Raw genomic sequence first — 21,025 nt, 5'->3', positions numbered from 1 at the left:
AGCATGTTACCACCCAGCTAAGAAGGAAGACATATTGGAAGAAGTAGTGTGGGATGGATGAGGAAGAGATGGTGAGACAGGAATAGGTTATAAGGCCTTATCCTGGATTGGCAGAAGTAGAAAGTGTTTCACTGAGAATGTCTCCAATACAGTTTTCGTTTCAAGCACTGCACACTTTATGAAATAAAAGATACTGAGATAAGTAATTGCAGATAAGAAAACCAAGTTAACTTGCTCAATAAACAAGAAGGAAAATGGGCTAAATGGGAGAACTGCATTTTTCAACATAGATTATGTAACAATACTCATGCCCTTTACAGCAGCAATTAACTATAGGTTACTGGACCAATAAAGTGTTCCAAATAACTAGGAAATGGTGCAGGTGATTAATGTTTTCAAGGTGAGTCATCAAAAAGACACACATACCTACTGATCTTTATCACAATATTTAATCTGTTATAGAATTATGAGGCAGATTATATGCTTGAGTATTATAAGTTGTTTAAAGATAAAAAATTCCTCTATAGGAATCATCATGAATTTTGCAAACATCCATGATATCCAGAAGGCAGAAGACAGGTACACTCAGCTTAATGTTGTGCTTCTCAGTTTTCATAGAGCATTTTATACATTTCAACACAGCCACTGACTTCATGAAATAAGAGTCTTACAGAATAATGGCCAGCGTTATGATTGGACTAAGTACTTTCTTGCAGATAGAACTCAGTATGTAATTTTTAATGGAGAGAAATCATCAGACATGAAAGTACCTTCTGGAGTACCTCACGTGTGTTAGAGAATCATTACTGTTTGTGATACTTACAATCCATTTGGTGGATAACATAGGAAGCTTCCTGAGCCTGTTCACAGACAACATTGTTGAATACAGGGCAGTGACAATGGCAGAACATTGTAACAAAATCCAGGATGAACACCAAGGGATCACGTGTTGCAAAGACTTGTAGTTAACCCTCAATATAAACAAATGTAGTTTATGGAAAGGATAAACTAGTTGCAGAGAGGCATGATGAAAAAAATGCTAGAAATGTTCAGCTTTTGGACGAAGTCATTCATCAAATGTAGAAAACTCACAAATATTCACACAATCAAACACATGTACATATGACCACTGTCACCTCCGGTCACTAGTCGGGCTTGTATGAATGTGTGTGTGTTTTCTACTTCTGATGAAGGATTTTGTCTGAAAGCTGAATATTTCCGGCATTCTTTCTTGTTGTGAGTGTCTGTGACTCAGTGGCTTCTCTATGTGGTGAGTAGCAATATACCCTTTCCATAATTGTATACAATGTGTACTTCATTATATATGGAGTTCCTCAGCACATGACCTTTGTGTTTCCATGTCAACCCAATGACACTGTCAATTATGATTGCAATGGGCTTGGGATCCTCAAGATTGGACCACAGATCAATAGACACGTGATGTTTGATCAGATGAATCATGTTTCTTGTTACACCACACACTGTAATCCAGGTAAATGGCTGCTCAAAACGTGTCATGCCATGGAGGTAGAATGATCAGGATAGTATTATGCTACGGGGAACACTGACCTTAGATTCTATGAGATCTGTGGCAGTAATTTAAGTAACTATGACAGATGTGACCTATGTGAACATTATTGTGGACCAACTGCATCCCTTCACGCTTCATGTCTCCTCTAATGGCAAAGGCATTCATCAGCAGAATAACTGTTCAGACCAGAACTGTGCTACAGTGATTTGAGGAGCATAATAGTGAACTCACAATGGTGTCTTGGCTACCAAATTCACCAGATCTGAACCAGGTGGGACACATCTGGGATGCTACCAGGCATCAGCTCCATCCCCACAACCCATCAACCTGCAATTTATGGGAATTGCGTGAACTATGTTTAAACATCTGGTGCCACATTCCTACAGAAATACACCAAGGACTTGTTGAATACATGCTGAGCAGAATCACTGCTGTATTGGTTTCTAAAGGTGAACCAACAAGCTATTAAGAGGTGTTCATTCTTAGGCTCAGTGCACATTTTCACTGTTGCAATAGGATGACAAGGTGAGTACATTTGAAAGTTGAAGGGTAGGTACAAACAAAAGTGCAGTTAGTCAGTCACACAACAGCATAAGATTAAATGTTTCAATTTTAAATGCAAGTAGTGCCAGCTACTGGCTGGCAGCAGCTGTTATTTCTGTAACAGACTTTTGTGACATCACTGTGCGTGACAAAATTATAATAATATATAAGAGAGAAGGAATAAATATGTCTTATGAGAATTAAGTGAAATACATGCTTGGCATGTGAAGTAAAATTTCTGTTGTACCAGTATAATTCATCTCTTTGCCCCTATTTGTATTAATTATCGTCATTTATGTTCAGAAATGACTAGGCAATACTTGTTTGTGATCTAAACACGTTTTGACCTTTCATAGACAGTATACACTGGGGTGACAAAAGTTATCAGATAGTGATATATACATAAGCAGATGACGGTAATATCGCATATGAAAGATATAAAAGGGTAGTGCATTGGTGGAGCTGTCGTGCGTATTCAGGTGATTCATGTCAAAAGGTGTCCAATGTGATTATGGCCGCATGACAGGAATTAACAGACTTTCAACGCAGAATGATAGTTGCAGCTAGGTGCATGGGACATTATGTTTCAGAAATTATTAGGGAATTCAATATTCTGAGTTCCACAATGTCAAGAGTATGCTGAGAACACCAAATTTCAGGCATTACCTCCCAGCAAGGACAATGTAATGGCTGAAGGCCTGCACACTTAATGACCGAGAGCAGCGGCATTTATTTAGAGTTGTCAGTGCTAACAGATAAGCAACGTGTGTAAAATAACCATCAGAAATCAGTGTGGGATGTTATTAATGGCTTATGGCAGCAGACGTCCAATGCGAGTGCCTTCGTTAACAGTACGACACCGCCTGCAGTACCTCTTATGGGCTCGTGACCATATCGGTTGGAACCTACATGACTGAAAAACCCTGGCCTGGTAAGATGAGTCCTGATTTCCATTGGTAAGAGCTGGTGGCAGGTTTCAAGTATAGTGCAGACCCTAGAAAGCCATGGACCCAAGTTGTCAACAAGGTACTGTACAAGCTGGTGGTGGCTCCATAATGGTGTAGGCTGTGTTTTCATAGAATGGACTGGGTCCTCTGGTCCAACTGAACTGATCACTGACTGGAAATGGCTGTGTTCAGCTACTTGGAGACCATTTGCACCCATTCATGGACGTCATGTTATAGATGACAATGCGCCATGTTACTAGGCCACAACTGTTAGCATATGGTTTGAAGAAAATTTTGGACAGCTTGGGTGAATGATTTGGCCACCCAGATCACCCGACATGAATCCCTTTGAACATTTATGGAACATAATCAAGAGGTCAGTTCATGCACAAAATCCTACACTGCAACACTTTCGCAATATTATGGAGGGCTATAGAAGCAGCATGGTTCAATATTTTTGCAGGGGACTTCCAACGACTTGTTGAGTACATGCCGGGTTGAGTTGCTGTGCTAAGCCAGGAAAAAGGTGGTCTGACAATGCTTTTGTCATCTAAGTGTAACTGGCAAAGAGTAACTGCCTGCATATTTATCTTAACAGTACTACATTTTCACCTAAAACATGTGAGGTCTGTTCAATAAATTCCAGAACATTCGTAGTTTCGTGCCAATGGTGTGTTGAACAACAATGTGGTTGGCATCCCTGTACATGCCTGTGTTCAATGTATAACTGTTGGAAGTTTCATTGTTGCATGTCTGTTAGTTGTTGCTCAGTGCTGTACTGAGTAAAATGTTGTGTCACACAGTTTGGGAATTTGCAGATGGCAGAGTTAGAGGAGCAACATGACTGTATTAAATTTTGTGTGAAACTCAAGAAAACCATTACAGAGATAAACCAAACGATGCAGGAAGCCTATGGTGATGAGTAGTAAGTGTTACAAATGCTTCACACGGTTTAAAAATGGCCAGATGGAATTTAAAGATGACTCTCATTCAGGACGCCCTTCGACGTCTACTGACGATGCAGACGTCAGGAACATCAATGAAATTCTGCGTGCCAATAGAACACAGACTGTCCAAGAGGTTGCAGAAGAATGTAACATTTCAGTTGGATCATGTCACAAAATCATGTCACAGCATCTAGGAATGTATGATGTTGTCGCCAAGTTCGTCTCATGGCTCATGAGTCAAGACCAGAAAGACCATTGCCTGGTAATCTGTGAAGAGCTTCTAGATTCGGCAAATGAGAACGAGATGCTCCTTAAGAGAATCATAACTGGCGATGAGACGTGGTCTAAGGTTATGATGTTGAGATCAGGGTTCAATCTTTCCAAAGGCTCAGGTAAGGTTCTCCAAGACCAAAAATGCTGGTCAGGTCAAATGTCAAAGCCGTACTGAGAGTTTTCTTTGACTTTGAAAGATTAGTTCATCATGAATTCATGCCACAGGGACAAATTATTAATCAATGGTATTATTGGGACGTGTTGCAGCGCCTGTGAGAAAACGTAAGAAGGAAACAGCCTGAAATGTGGCGAGACAATTCATGTCTCTTGCATCACAATAATGCACCCACACAAACATCCCAGTTGGTGTGATTATTACACAAAAAACAAAATCACTGTGCTGCCTCATCCTTCATACTCTCCAGACCTGGCCCCTGTGGACTTTTTTTTATTTCCAAAGGTGAAAACCCTGTTGAAAGGACAAAGATTTGCAACAATAGACCAGACAAAAGAAAATTGGCAGATGGCGCTTTGCGCAATCCAATAAGAGGCATACCAAGACTGCTTTCGGAAGTGGAAATGGTGTTAGGTGTAGTGTACCAATTGTGGAGGAGACTATTTCAAATGAGATCATGTACAATAAGTAAAAGGTAAGCATAAAAAAATTTGTAGACAAAGTTCTGGAATTTTTTGAACAGACGTCTATCTCTGGGAGTAAGTACCATACCACAGTGTAAGTGAAAGAGACCAGGCATGTTCTGTATCTCTCACTACGAACAAGTCAGTTTACAATAACACACTTTCTGATGACTTACTTTCTCTCCCCCCTTTCAACGTGCACACACACACACACACACACACACACACACACACACACACACTATATTTACCATGTATTAGATTCTTCACATCACTGCTTAAGTGGTCAAAGATTTTTATAGCAAAATACCTCACTCCTTTCTGCACCACGATTTGACTAAGTGAGGGATAGTGTGAGTCATTTCCCCTTGAGGTAATGTATTTGTGAATGGTATAATTGTTCTTGACATGTGATTGATCACTTACAACAAACTTCCAGAGAAAGGGTAAATATAGCGTGAGGCTATTGCCAGTATGGTCAATTGTTTGAAAAGCTGTCTCCAAGCGATTCTAAAGTGGACACCACATAATATTAAAAGCTCCTATGCAACAAATACTTTCTTCTTTAATGAAGATTAGTACCAGAATATGATGCAATAACTGTGAATGAAAATAGGAGAGAGAAGCTTTTTCCTCCATAATGCAACAGTTGCAGAGCTTTCATGTTTAAAATCATCTGTAACATATGATTTCTGGTTCAGGATGTTAACACATAATTACTAAATATTTGGAATATTCTTTTTCATTTATTGTTATTCCCTTATGCATTATTTCCACTTGTGTGGCAACCCTTTGGCAGTATACAGTTGTATTTACTGTATTTTTGCAGTGAGTAGTACAATGGATTAGAATCTGGGAGATTAAAACCCGCATCCAGCCATTATGATTTAGGTTTTCCAAGATTCTCCTAAATTGCTTCAGGCAAATGCTGGGATGGTTCCTTAGAAAGTACTTGGTCAATTTCCTTTCCCATCTCTCCCTAATCCGAGCTTGTGCTCTGTCTCTAATGATCTCATTGTTGATGGGACGTTAAACACTAATTTCCTCCTCCTCCCCCTACTGTATTTTATCTAAGGTCAATGAAAAATCATTTGCAGAGATCTATTTATTGCTTGCCAAGAAAATTTTATTTACATTTTCAAAAGAGTAGAAACATTAGCCATTGATAGATACATAAATAAGTCTAAAAACGCTGTCTGAAGGTGCTGTTCTGGGACTGCAGTGCTACAGCTTGACTAGGGTGGGGGATTGTGTGGGGTGAGGCACAGCAGTTCTGCAGCTTGACTGGAATGAGGGGTTGTGTTGGGTGGAGTGGGCGAGGCAAGGAATGAGGCAGCAACTGAGAAGAAGGGCTGGGAAAGGGTGGCTGATGACTGGGACGGAGACAGCATGTGCGAGGGAGAAGAATGCATGAGTGAGAAGCAGCAAGTGTAAGGGATAGATGTGTGACACCCTCTTCCCTGCAGTCTCCCCCCACCCCTTTTTTTACTGTCACCTCTCCCAATGCACTTCCCCAAGTAATTGTATTCATGCTCAACAAACAGTGGGACACGTTACAAGAGAGATTATTTGCTTCTCAGAGAGCCTCATGCACAGAAGTCTAAGAGTTGTTTACCAAAATGGGCACAAAATATATGATTTCCTAAAACATACACCTTGCTCAGCGATTGCAATGGTAAAATTAGAGAAATTAAGGTCCTTATGAAGATGTACTGACAGTCTTTCTTCCTGTGTACCACCTGAGAATGAAATAGGTAAGGGGCAATGAGGCAGGTGCACTATGTATCCTAAATCACCAGCCGTATGTTGGCTTGTGGAGTATAAATGTAAACAAATCTACTTTTATGGTTATAGCATTTAGCGGGGATTATTTTTTCAGGTGAAAATAGCTCTAAATTGAAATTAGAATTATATTATGACCTTCAGCTGCTAAACGGAGGTTATGAAATCTAAATACAATGCATCAAAGTGTTTTTTTTTCTCATTAAAATGTAATTGCAAGTATTGTCAGTCACTGTACAAAATCTGTTTATAGTGCTATTGCAAAGAACCGACAGGGGCTAGAGAAAAATACTTTTCAGACTGAACACAGACAAATACGAATGGAATTTACTATCTGAAATGGTAAAGACTTCACATACCTATTTATTTATGGAGATGACAGAAATCACAAGAACTATAACAGATTAAAGAGAAAAGGAGAAAGCATATGAAATACAGTGTGTGAAGTCCACCAGTATGTCATGTCTCTGCTACGATGCAAGCAGAGGCTAAATACAATGGACAGCATGCATGGAGCATTTATCACAAAGGTTTTAAGTTTCTAAACTTAGAAGTTTATTTACGAGGAAGTACAAATTTAACTGGGCCTGCTCATCACACAAGAAGCATATGAATTTCATGATCAATGCCAACCTCTTACCTGAATACACACGTCAATGAGATTGTAAATGCTTAAGGCCAATTCCATTAGATCAAACAAAAATGCCACATGTTCTTGCACTGGTAAGTAATTAGAATTTCCTGAAAAGAAACAAGTTCCTAAGTCAAGTTACAGATATTTTCATTTTATGATCCTATTATTTACTGAAATTTCATTTCAATGTTCTAAAACCTATGGAAATTTAAAGACTGTAACTAATGTTTCTAGCAAAAGCTAATGAAATGTACTCACCACTTGCAAAAGAACTCAGCATTTCAATAACAGTTACTGCACACTGCCATGTGACTGCATGTTGATCAAAAAATGACATACTTTGCACTTTGGCTGTCACTGCTTCAAAATTGAACTCTCCACGGGAATGCTTCTTCACTTTACCACCTAAAATGAGACACTTATTTCAAGATTATTTCCGCAAGAACATAAAAAGAATTACATTTGTTTTAAGTTTGGGACAGTACTCTGAGCCAGAGTTAATCCAATAATTTTATGGATTAGTGTCTCTATTCACATAATCTGAAATAAATGAACAGTATATTGGAAAAAAACTTCTATAAATGTTTCTGACTGCTTCTACCCTATTATGAATTGTAATCAGATGTAAATAATTGATAACACAACAAGACACATGTACTTGCTTGACTACATTGTTCCAGCTGGTTACATCCTCTGAGGTCCCATAGCCTGAATGGCCCAGAATAAAATATGAATTTTTTTTCTATAATTCATTCAATATGTTAAACTTGTACTTGTTTCACCCGAAAGTCTTAGCTCCATAGGTCCAAATTACCAAAACTCTGCCTGTGAAACAAGCCAGTCCTATTCAGTGCAGCGAAAATATACTATGTTAGGCAATTAATATAACATCAAATTTGTTTGTAATTTTATTTGTTCATTCATACACTGGCGTGTATAAGGTTTGAATATCGATTTTAAGTCCAATAATGTGTTGACAGAAATAGTATCCAAAGATACACGAAGCTGTCATTTGACTTCAGGTGTACTTTCCAGAGCGAAATGTGCATAATTAAGCCAAATGGTAAATGTGAGCAATGCAACAGTAAACATGCTCATTTCATTTCATATCACTCTGCAATGTTACACCCAGATATTTAAACAATGTGACCATGTCAAGTAGTACACAACTAATAATATTACGAAAAGGAAAGTTGCTACTCACCAAATAGCAGAGATGCTGAGTCGCAGAAAGGCACAACAAAAAGACAACTCACACATACATCTTGGGCAACTGAAACCACACCTAATGCTGTATCAAACATTTCAGGTTTGTTTTTCCTATTCATTGGCATTAACTTACATTTTCCCCTCATTTAGAGCTAGCTACAATTTGTCACACCAACTAGAAATTTCGCTTAAGTCATTTTTGTATATTCCTACAGTCACTCAATTTTGATTCCTTACCGTAAACCACAGCATCACCACCATACAACCGCAGATTGCTGTTCACCCTGTCTATCAAATCATTTACGTATATACAGGGTGTTACAAAAAGGTACGGCCAAACTTTCAGGAAACATTCCTCACACACAAATAAAGAAAAGATGTTATGTGGACATGTGTCCGGAAACGCTTAATTTCCATGTTAGAGCTCATTTTAGTTTCGTCCACCTACGCTCAATGGAGCACGTTATCATGATTTCATACGGGATCCTCTACCTGTGCTGCTAGAACATGTGCCTTTACAAGTACGACACAACATGTGGTTCATGCACGATGGAGCTCCTGCACATTTCAGTCGAAGTGTTCGTACGCTTCTCAACAACAGATTCGGTGACCGATGGATTGGTAGAGGCGGACCAATTCCATGGCCTCCATGCTCTCCTGGCCTCAACCCTCTTGACTTTCATTTATGGGGCATCTGAAAGCTCTTGTCTACGCAACGCCGGTACCAAATGTAGAGACTCTTCGTGCTCGTATTGCGGTTGGCTGTGATACAATACGCCATTCTCCAGGGCTGCATCAGCGCATCAGGGATTCCATGCAACGGAGGGTGGATGCATGTATCCTCGCTAACGGAGGATATTTTGAACATTTCCTGTAACAAAGTGTTTGAAGTCACGCTGGTACATTCTGTTGCTGTGTGTTTCCATTCCATGATTAATGTGATTTGAAGAGAAATAATAAAAGCAGCTCTAACATGGAAAGTAAGCGTTTCCGGACACATGCCCACATAACATATTTTCTTTCTTTGTGTGTGAGGAATGTTTCCTGAAAGTTTGGCCTTACCTTTTTGTAACACCCTGTACAGAACAACAGCGGTCCTATCAAACTTCCCTGGGGCACTCCTGATGACACCCTTCATGTGTATCCATGGCCCATTTAATACATGTCCAGTTCATCTCCCTCTCCAGCATCTCTTTATGTTCTCCCCATCTCTCTGCGTTCATCTCCATTCTCTCGGACCATCTCCCCCTTCCCCTCACTGCATCAATCTCTCCCTCCCCCTTCCCCTCACTGCATAAATCTCCACCTCCCCCTTCTCTCTGTACGTCTCCTACTGCCCCCCTCACTCTCCAACTCCTCCTTCACCCCCACCCTATCTGTCCCATCCTACCCTCCCCTGTCCATCTCCTAATCCCCCCTCTATCTGTCAACTTCGTCCTCCTCAGTCCCCCCTCCCTCTCTACTCAGCCTATCCTATGAAAGCCAGAAGGTTCTAAGCTCCACATGCCTATTCCCAGAGTAGTATGTGTACCTAATTTGCTTGAAATTGATCCATTGTCTTAGGAGAAGATGCTGGACATACATGCACAAAAAATGCATACATACTCATATTTTCTGTTTTCTGTCATTTCTTAGTTGTTTCTAAATTTACGAAGGTATGTTATATCTACGCAACTAAATGAAAGACAGTTTGTTTCTTGCCATAAGTGTTTCGATTCTTTTATTTATGAAATAGCTTCAGTGCCCTGTAATACAGATTTCTTTTTGTACATACAATAAATGGACTATTTTGTACTTACAATCTGTTACCATGTTACATTATGCCATTATTTTCTTTTGTTTTCCAGATTAGAAACAACTTTTCTGGCACAAATTTTGTGAGGTTAAATTACTGTTTGGTGTTACTTACGATTTCCAGTATGGCTAGTCCATACATGTGCTCCTGGAGTCATATTCATTCGGTCCCCTTGCTCCAGCTGGCTGATTTATGCATTTTTTCAGGCACATTTATTACAACACATCACCTGCATATTTAATTTTGCGATCGACATGTGTATCTTTACAGTATGTAGTACTGCCAATTGTCGCTGTGTGTCCATCTCCTGTTTTTTGTTCATGTTGTGTGTGGTTTGATATTTTTCATATATATATATATATATATATATATATATATATATATATATATATATATATATAGAGAGAGAGAGAGAGAGAGAGAGAGAGAGAGAGAGAGGAGGGGGAGGGGAAGGGTGATTCATTAATCACTTCTCTGTTTGTGTTTCAGATTTCTGTTTGTTATTGTTTTAGGGGCTAACATGATCAGTGAGTTATTGTTTTATTGATTTGGTCATTGATTGCTTTCTTTTTCACTGCAAAGGCACTTTGTATTGAAAGTTTTCTTCTAATGTCTGGAGTTTTTGTTGTGCTTGTTCACATCTTTTTCCAATGTTGGATGGTTCATGTTCATGTTTTTATCAGGCGTTCAGCAAAGGGAGAACTGCCGTTTTCATCCTTCCAGCCTCTTATATGTTCTTTATCCCTAGTTTTGAAATTCCTGCTTGTCATCCCCAGATATACTGATTCTCACATTCTTGGCATTCTAACTGGTATACCTGCTCCTTGGTATTTATCTGCTTTGTCTTTTATTGTTTGTAAATGTGACTGGACCGTATTTCTTGTTCTGTAGGCAAAGTGTAATCCCTGTTTCTTTAATATTTTTGCTTTCCAGTGTGTTGATTTGTTTTTGTCTGTTAAAGCGTAGTCATGTCATGAGTGTTACCACTTTGTGTTTCTGTGCATGCTGTAATGTCTGTGGGGATTTTTGCTGTTTGTGTTCTCTACTTGCTTTATTTTTCTTTAGTTGTGTTTTGATTTTTTGGTTGAGTCTTTGTACAATATGGGTGTTGAAACCATTATTTGTGGTTATGAGTTGTAGTGTTTGTAGTTCTTTTGTATAGTTTTCTTTGCTGAGTGAGATATTATTTGGTCTTCATAAGCTGTTCGTTTACTGAAGATGTTAAATGCGTGTTTATTGTTGTCCCTATTGTTGTATCCAAGAAATGTATTTGCTTTTGTGTTACTTTTTCCAGGGCAAACTGAACATTTTTATGTATATTACTTATGTCTGTGTGAAGCTTATCTATTTTCTCTGTTGGTTTATCTACCATACAAATTATGTCATCAACATATCTGTACCAATAAACAATTTTTTATTCCAATTCTATAACTGTATATTTTCTTTGTGATGACTGTATTGAACACTGTGTTCTCAATGTGGTTGATGAATATGTTTGCCAATGTTCCTGATATTGGAGGTTCCACTGGAAGCCCATATTTTTGTAAGTAATATTCCTTTTCAACCTTAAAGTAATTTTGGTGTACGATTGCTTTGAGGGTTTTGGTTATTTTATTAATATTGCCCGCAGGTAGTTTGTTGTATGCCAGCGAGTTTTCTTTCAATTAGTTTTACTGTGTCTCCAAGGGGTATCAAGGTGCACATGTTCTCTATGTCAAAAGAAATGAGTGAGACCTGAACCACCCCAACATGAAACAAGACGTGAACAAGCACAACAAAAAACTCCTGACATTAGAAGAAAATTTTCACATACAAAGAGCCCTTGCAATGAAAAAGAAGGCAATTAATGACTGAATCAATATAAGCAATAACTCACTGATAACCTGCAAATAGCATTTCTCTCTTGGTCCCCCCTCTATGATTTTTACCACCCACATTTCCCTCCAGTGCCAAATTTGTGTTTTCTTGATGTCTTATAATGTGTGCTATTAACTGATCCCTCCTCCTAGTCAGGTTATGCCACGAATTTCTTTTCTCCACATTTCTGTTTACCTCCTCATTAGTTATGTGATCTACCCACCTAATCTTCAGCATTCTTCTTTCACACTACATTTCAAATGCTTGTAATCTCTTTTTGTCTAAACTGTTTATTGCCATGTTTCACTTCCGTACACGGCTACACTCAGATAAATACTTCAGAAAAGACTTCCTAACACTTAAATCTATGTTTGATGTTAACAAACTTCTCTTCTTAAGAAATGCTTTTCTTGTCATTGTCAGTCTACAATTTATATCCTCTCTAATGCTGCCATTATCAGTCATTCTGCTGCCCAAATAGCAAAACTCATCTACCACTTCAAGTGTCTCCTTTCCAAATCTAATTCCCTCAGCATCACCTGACTTAATTCAACAACATTCCATTATCCTTGTTTTGCTTTTGTTATGTTTATCTTACATCCTCCTTTCATGACACTGTCCATTCTGTTCAACTGCTCTTCTAAATCCTTGGCAGTCTCTGGCACAATTACAATGTCATCGACAAATCTCAAAAGTTTTTATTTCTTCTCCCTGATGTTCAATTCCTACTCCAAATTTTTCTTTGCTTTCCCTTACTGCTAGCTCAATGTACAGGTTGAATAACACTGGGGAGAGGCTACACACCTGTCTCATTCCCTTCTCAACCACTGCTTTCCTTTCATGCCCCTCAACTCTTATAACGTCCCTCTGGTTGCTGTACAAGTGGTAAATAGCCTTTTACTCCCTTATTTCATTCCTGCTAGTTCCATTCAACATTGGCAAAAGCATTCTCTAAGTCTACAAGTTCTATAAACATAGGTTTGCCTTTCCTTACCCTATCTTCCAAAATAAGTCATAGGGTCAGTACTGCCTTGCGAGTTGCTACATTTCTCCAGAATCCAAACTGATCTTCCCCGAGGTTGCCTTCTACTAGTCTTTCCATTCTTCTGTAAAGAGTTCTTATAAGTAATTTGCAACCATGACCTATTAAACTGATACTTCAGTAATTTTCACAGCTGTCAGCAGCTGCTTTCTTTAGAACTGGAGTTATTACATTCTTTTTGAAGTTTGAGGGTTATCTTGTAGCATTTTGATACCATGGTTTTAAATATTTTATTGTACAGTAGAGAAGAGATTTTAGAAGACTGCATATGACACTACCATAAAACTCTTATAGTGATTGAAGTCCTCTGATTTTAATTCATTCAGTAGTGTTTTTTGATAAATATGTACATCTCTCCAGAATGAGATTTTCACTGTGCAGCGGAGTGTGCACTGATATGAAACTTCCTGACAGATTAAAACTGTGTGCTGAAGCGAGACTCCAACTCAGGACCTTTGCCTTTCGCGGGCAAGTGTTCTACCAACTGAGCTACCCAAGTACGACTCATGACCCATCCTCACAGCTTTAATTCTGCCATTCTGCCACTAGCTCGTGTCCTAACTTCCAAACCTCACAGAAGCTCTCCTGCGAACTTGCAGAACCAGCACTTCTGGAAGAAAGGATATTGCGGAGACATGGCTTTGTCACAGGCGGGGGATGTTTCCAGAATGAGATTTTCACTCTGCAGTGGAGTGTATGCTGATATGAAACTTCCTGGAAAATTAAAACTGTCTGCCGGACTGAGACTTGAACTCAGTTAGTAGAGCACTTGCCCGCGAAAGGCAAAGAACCCAAGTCCGAGTCTCAGTCCAGCACACAGTTTTAATCTGCCAGGAAGTTTCATTTCAGCGTACACTCCCCTGCAGAGTGAAAATTTCATTCTGGAAACATCCCCCTAGCTGTGGCAAAGCCATGTCTCTGCAATATCCTTTCTTCCAGGAGTGCTGGTTCTGCAAGTTCTCAGGAGAGCTTCTGGGAAGTTTGGAAGGTAGGAGACGAGGTACGGGTGGAAGTAAAGCTGTGAGGACGAGTTGTGAGTTATGCTTGGGTAGCTCGGTTGGTAGAGCACTTACCTGAGAAAGGAAAAGGTCCCGAGTTCGAGTCTTGGTCCAGCACACAGTTTTAATCTGCCAAGAAGTTTCATGTACATCTCTGAATCCATTTCTTCATCCAAACATTCAGGTTTCTTAACTTTTAGATTTTTGTCACTATTTTTCTTCAATAATAATAATGCAACAATGAAGGTGTGGCTGCTTGGGCTTTTAGCATGACACTGTAAACATGCACTTGCCAATCTCACAATGCATCTCAAGTGGAAACACTTCTGCAACTATTTACAGGAAGTTGCTGAAATTAACTTGCACAAGAGACTTAGAGAAGCAAACTTGTGCAAGTTTTTGTTAAATGTCCCTGATAGACTTGTTACTCAGGTGACATCCAACGACTAGTCCACGATCAGAGTCACTGAGCTCTCCTGACCAACCCATCCTGTGTCACTGTTTCTCCACTGGCAACACAATAAGTAAGACCCTTGTTTATCTGTACTAAGTAGACCGTTCATATACTGGAGTTGTGTAAGTTTCTTTTGTTTCAGACTTGTGAAGCATATGAGAGCAGCATAACTGTGTAAACGTTTCACTAACAACAGTTTGATTGGACTTGTTTGAGGCTGATGTTCTACGTAAACCATTAGTTTTTCCAGCTGTGCCATTGCCTCTACATGAGACATTATTTTTTCTCCCGAGACACCACTTTCATTGTCCACTTTGCCATCATTGTCATTCTCTGTATTAAAACTGGTGGCAATGCCACAGCCAGCATCACTGCCATTCTGCAACCAGACACCTATGTCAGTATCATCTGCATCGGAACAATCAGGAATGTCTGTCAGGAATTCAGAGGTGCTGACAACTTCACAAACTTCAGTAGTGGAATCATAAATAGCAGGCCATAATGTTTTTCCTGATTTCAGAATTGACAGTTCAGTAATTTGATCCGAAAAAGATGCAACCATACATATCACATCTTTAACATTTACTGATTTCAATTCAGAAAGCACACCAGCTTCTACCTCTTCTAGAATTAATTGACCCAGTAGCTGTCTTTTATATACCAATTTCATATTCTCCAGTGTACTTGATCTATTGGTTGTAGAAGAGGGAAGAACTTCATTCTGATGTCACCACTGACAAGCTGCTCTGCTCCCAGAAGTAACAGTGCATTGTCAACAAAAAATGTGGCCTTTGGTGTAAAGTAAAATAAAAAAATATTATTATTTATTTAAAATTTTACTATCATCTTCATTAGAGTTTATTTAGAGCTCACTTTATTATTTAAATCTCTCTTCATCATTTAGCTAAAGTACAGGGTATACATAAAGTCCGGGAACACTTTCAATTATTTATTGCACAAGAACCAAACGTTGTACAGATTCATACATATGTCATTTTGAAGAGAAACCCTGAAAGTTTTTTTCATGTATACCATCCAGCTTAGTTTGGTAATTTGCTGAAAGTCAGTGCTAGTCACAAACATGGCAAGTTCAGAGGCGGAGCGAGCTTTCTGTGTGTTGGAGTTCGACAAAAAAAAGTGTGCTACAGCTGTTCAACGGATGTTTACAACCAAGTACAGTATGAAGCCACCCACAAGGAAGATCATTTACCACTGGCACAACAAATTTGTTACAACTGATTGCTTGTGCCAGGCAAAGAGAAGCAGACGTCCCAGTGTGAGAGAAGTGAAAGTGAGGCGCATACGAGACACATTCATAAGGAGTCCAAAGAAATCAGTGCATCATGCATCCTTTGAGCTCAAAGTGGCTCCAATGACAGTATGAAAAGTGATGTGACAGAAGCTGTCTATGAAACCATTCAAATTGGAGGTAGCGCAGATGCTCAATGACGACAACAAAGACAAGCGTTGTGAGTTTTGTTCGCAGTTGCAATTGAATGAGGATGGGGATGGCATTGCCAGTTGCTTAATTTTTAGTGACGATTGCACTTTTCACACTAATGAGAAACTGAAAAGGCATAATTGTTGAATCAGGGGTACAAAGCATCCACAAAAATGCATTGAATTTGACGTGATTCCCCAAAGGTGAATGTTTTTTGTGCCTTGTCACGTCGAAAACTGTACTGACCATTCTTCTTCGCTGAGAGCACTATCACTGGATATTCCTACTTGGACATGTTGCAGCAATGGCTGATGCCTCAAATGCAATCGGACTCTCCATTCATCTTTCAGCAGGATGAGGCTCCACCCAATCTTCATCATAAAGTTTGTGGGTACCTGAACACGGAGCTGCCGCATCGATGGATCGGCCATGCTACACAAGGGAACAGCTGTTTCTCGAACTGGCCTCCCCGATCACCATATCACACTCCATGTGACTTTTTTCTGTGGGGACACATTAAAGATCTAGTTTATGTACTGCCTTTACCACGTGATGTAGCAGAGCTCCGGGAGAAAATATGGGAAGCGACTGCCACAGTCAACAATGCCATGATATATCAACGGTTGCTTCATCAGGAAAGAGGGAAGGAGAGTGAAAGACGAAAGGATGTGGGTTTTAAGGGAGAGGGTAAGGAGTCATTCCATTCCCGGGAGTGGAAAGACTTACCTTAGGGGGAAAAAAAGACAGGTATACACTCACACACACACCCATATTCACCCGTCCTTTTTTCCCCCCTAGGGTAAGTCTTTCCGCTCCCGGGATTGGAATGACTCTTTACCCTCTCCCTTAAAACCCACACCCTTTCGTCTTTCCCTCTCCTTCCCTCTTTCCTGATGAAGCAACCATTGGTTGTGAAAGCTTTTATATTGTGTGTATGTTTGTATGTCTATCGACCTGCCAGCGCTTTCGTTTGGTAAGTCACATCATCTTTGTTTTTAGATATATTTTTCCCACGTGGAATGTTTCGTTTAGTTCTTGTGCAATAAATAATTGAAAGTGTTCCTAGACTTTACGTACACCCTGTATATTGATATCATAAATGATGAATTGCTTTTGTTGATGCTATCAGATATCAAAAACTTGCTAGAAATCATCGTGCTGGGTTCCGAGTACCTAGCAATTCAGCAGTAACTCTGCTAAAATTTTATTGGTCACCAATAATCTAGAAATATGATTTATTGTCCATATAGAATCCACAGAGTCTGTAGAGGAATAATTACAGTTGTACAATGAGATTTGGATACATGACAGCATAGGATTTCATAAATTATAAAACGGGACAATAGTATGTCCCAAAGAACAAATGATCATGCATGCATAGTTGGCCAATGAAATATCCAGCGAACATCGTTCTGAAAATTCTACTGGTCTAGTCCCAATAGTAAATGAGTCACTGGGTCTGACTCCAGCTGCTAGAGACTGTGTGTGTGTGTGTGTGTGTGTGTGTGTGTGTTATTTGTGTTTGTGTGTGTGTGTGTGTGTGTGTGTGTGTGTGTGTTTCGTCTAATTTTGAGAAAGGCCTTGTTGGCTGAAAGCTAATTGTGTGACAGGCTTTGTTGTGCCTTTCTGCGATTCAGAATCTCTGCTATAGGGTAAGTAGCAACTATCCTTTTCATTATATTGTTGCATTCCATCCTGGATTTTTTCATTGTTTCATAGAAATGAATTGTTTTATACCATTTCACCAAGAAAGCATATTATTGAGTCCTTTACATTAGTTTGAAAACAAAATATTAACTGACACTATTTGTGCTATTGAAACTAAATTAACTTCCTACAAACTTTAATGGCTGCTGGCAACAATATCCTAATTATACAAATTGAAAGAAAGCCATATAAGTGTACTCCCTCATCGAGTCTCAAGAAAAAAGAGTGTCACTTCATCACGTTAACATGACAAGGAAATTTAATCTCTACAGGGTTCTGAGAGCGTTGACCTCTCTCGCAGGCAAGTTCTGTTTCTTGCACTACAGCTAGTAAAAACTGTTTGGCAATTTAAAAAAAAGGTCACTTGCACTGCGTACATGCCACAGAAATCACAATTTACTTTTTCAAATAAACAAATGACATCGATACAATGGATGATGTACTATAGGTGGAAGGCCCTCTTCCTCTGAATATCGTCTAACACTTGACATAAAATCATGACAAAACCAGGTTTTAATAATCCAACCAACAATCCATCCATGAATTATTTTGTGATTCATAGACTGATTAACATGTTTCAATGCATGTAGATGTTTCAGTTTTCTTGTTTAAAAGGAGAGCGAATTTGTGTCTTCCATATGCATTACTGGAACCCATAATTTTAACTTGACCTTTAAATTTCTTATAACTCCTTGCCAAGTCACTTAATTTGGAAGCCAGTATGTTACTGGGTACCACCTGATTAAAAGGCCAGATTAAACTGCATTATAAATCTGACATGGGGCTAAATTTTTGGAGGAAATTATTTCTTCAAATTCATTTTTTATGCATCCTGCATTCACCATACCCCTGAAAAACTTTCACCCATTACCGAAAGCTGGGATATGCCATAACAAGCTTTCCATCTTTCCAACGAATCTTGATGGGCTGTGAAGTTAGAATCGCCACCAGGTGCCCATTGTTTAAAGTTAGTGTCTTTCGCTGTAGGAATGATCAGATGTCGGAATACCACACTCTGTTCTCTCACTGAACAAAATGAATAATACTTCATCCAATGTTTCACTTCTTGCTTTCTTTATTGTACCGCAGTTCTGCAAACTGTCTTTAGCCGTCATTATGAAGCAGAGATCTTCAATTTCTTTTCAATTCTTCTTCCTGTCCAACACAGTTGATGTCCCTGTGCCATATTCTGAAACTATGTTTTTCGGCAGTTCTTTGCCTATTCTGTTTAGTGTTTCTGACTTTTTTTGCAATAAAACAATTACTTTATTTTACTTCAAAGACATTCCAGTCACACAAAACAAGTGAACAACTGATCAGATTCTGTGTAACAGTAAACTGGCATATGTTAGAAACCTTAACATCATTAACCATAGATAGTTTGGTTTTCAAAAAGGGATTTCTACAAATCAAGAAATTTTCTCATACATCAATGATGTGTTACAATACCTAAATAGAAATAAGTTGCCAGTTAGTGTGTTGTGTGGTCTCGTCAAAGCTTTTGATTGTGTAGCCATGAGATATGTGTAGAGAAGGTATGTCATTATGAACTCACAGGGCCTATAAGCAACTGAATTTCATCATACCTTAAAGACGGAGGATAGTTACAGATGTCTCAAAAGGGAAATCGCAAGATGTGGTGGTCCCCTGAATGGGGCACAATAAAGCATGGAGTCCCCCATGACCTGTTGCTTGTGTCCTTGCTGTTCCCAACATGTCTAACTGATCTGCCTCTATCCATTAACAAATATGGTTCAGAATAGTTGCAGATGCCCGAAGTATTGTGTGGATAGCATCTAAGAGGTTCAGTTTGAATCTGGTGTCAATGAAATCCTCAAGGAAGTTTTGGCTTGGTTCATATGCAACTCCCCACCAATAAATTTAATGAAGGCTAATGTCATCCCTTCCACACTAACCACAAACAGCCAGAAGTAGTAGTTATTGCACATAACGATAATTCACCTCACTCCATAATATGTTATTGCACAATCTTTTGAAGCAAGAGCTAGTGTAAAAAATTCCTCACAGCACAAAAAAGAACACCTAGGGTCACATGTGAGATACAGCCTCCACCCACCAACCTCATGTTGTAATATCTTCAATCAACTTGGGATATTGATATCATCATTTCAGTACATATATTCTTCAATCTACTTTTTCAGCATTAATAACCCTGTTCGGTATGAAAATAATTGCTTACATCATGGCCATAATTCTAGAAGAAGAGATTATTTCCACCCTGAACTGAACCAGGTGGTACTCGTAAAAAAAGGGGTAAAGGAGGGTAGTACTAAAATCTTCAGTGCACTTCCTAGTAATATTAAATGCTCAAGGGACAATGTGTTTTTGTGTAGAAGTAATTTAAAGAAGCACCTGCTTGACTACATTAGAATTCTTTTGCAGAAATAAATAAAAAATTTTCATTGAATTCCTCGTGTGCTAATAGCAGTTAAGAGAAAAGTTTATTAAGTTAGTATTAACAAAAGTAAAAGGATGGATTGCTACTAACCACACAGGGGGCCCTTTGAGTTGTGGACAGGCACAATGAAAAGACTGATACACATTTAGCTTTCAGCCACAGCCTTTTTCAGAAAAGAAACCACACACACATCCACACAAGCAAGCACACCTAACACACACATGACCACTGTCTCCGGACACTCTAGTCAGAATACAATGATACTCCATCAAATGCAAACAGCAATCCACAGTAGGGCGTGAAAGGGAGAGGGATAGCGGGGTACGGTTGGGGAGAGAGGAGTCAGCGTTGCCTGGTAGAGCATGCAGGGACTAAATGGTAGCTAGACAAGGCTTCCAGGTGCAGCATCAGGAGGCTGTGGGGGAGGGTGGGGTGGGGTGGAGGGGGGGGGGAACAGGGAGTGGAAAAGGAGGGGGCCAAAGAAGGGGAGAAACACCATTCCGTGCACTGGCAGAGTGCAGCACACTATGAGGGCGAGGGGATGTGGATTGGAAGGAGATGCAGGGCAGAGGGGGTGGAAACTGTTGGGTGGAGGGTACGGGAACAGTTAGTTGCCGTAGGTTGTGGCTGAGATTATTTTGGGAGTGGTGAATGTGTTGTAAAGATAACTCCCATCTATACAGTTCAAAAGAGTTGGTGGTGGAGAGGAGGATTCAGATGGTACAGGTTGTGAAACAGCTATCAAAATCAAGCATTTGTTCAGCTACATGTTGTACCTCAGGGTGGCCCACTTTGCTATTGGCCACA

The 21,025-nt window shown here is 39.4% G+C and overlaps 1 protein-coding gene across 1 annotated transcript in view; it reads right to left on the bottom strand.

The window, feature by feature from the left end:
* Positions 1 to 21,025, bottom strand: part of LOC124595444 (mediator of RNA polymerase II transcription subunit 12) — a 371,808-nt gene that overhangs the window by 219,136 nt on the left and 131,647 nt on the right. The window contains exons 17-18 of the mRNA XM_047134188.1: positions 7,555 to 7,701; positions 7,303 to 7,403 (exon numbers count right to left, since the gene is read on the bottom strand). Of these exons, the coding sequence (XP_046990144.1) occupies positions 7,303 to 7,403; positions 7,555 to 7,701 (248 nt within the window). The remainder of the gene's footprint in view (positions 1 to 7,302; positions 7,404 to 7,554; positions 7,702 to 21,025) is intronic.

Source organism: Schistocerca americana, chromosome 2, assembly GCF_021461395.2.
Source record: "Schistocerca americana isolate TAMUIC-IGC-003095 chromosome 2, iqSchAmer2.1, whole genome shotgun sequence".
Classification (NCBI taxonomy): domain Eukaryota; kingdom Metazoa; phylum Arthropoda; class Insecta; order Orthoptera; family Acrididae; genus Schistocerca; species Schistocerca americana.
The sequence above is the reverse complement of the archived record's forward strand: the minus strand, read 5'-3'. Positions and strand labels throughout refer to the sequence as shown.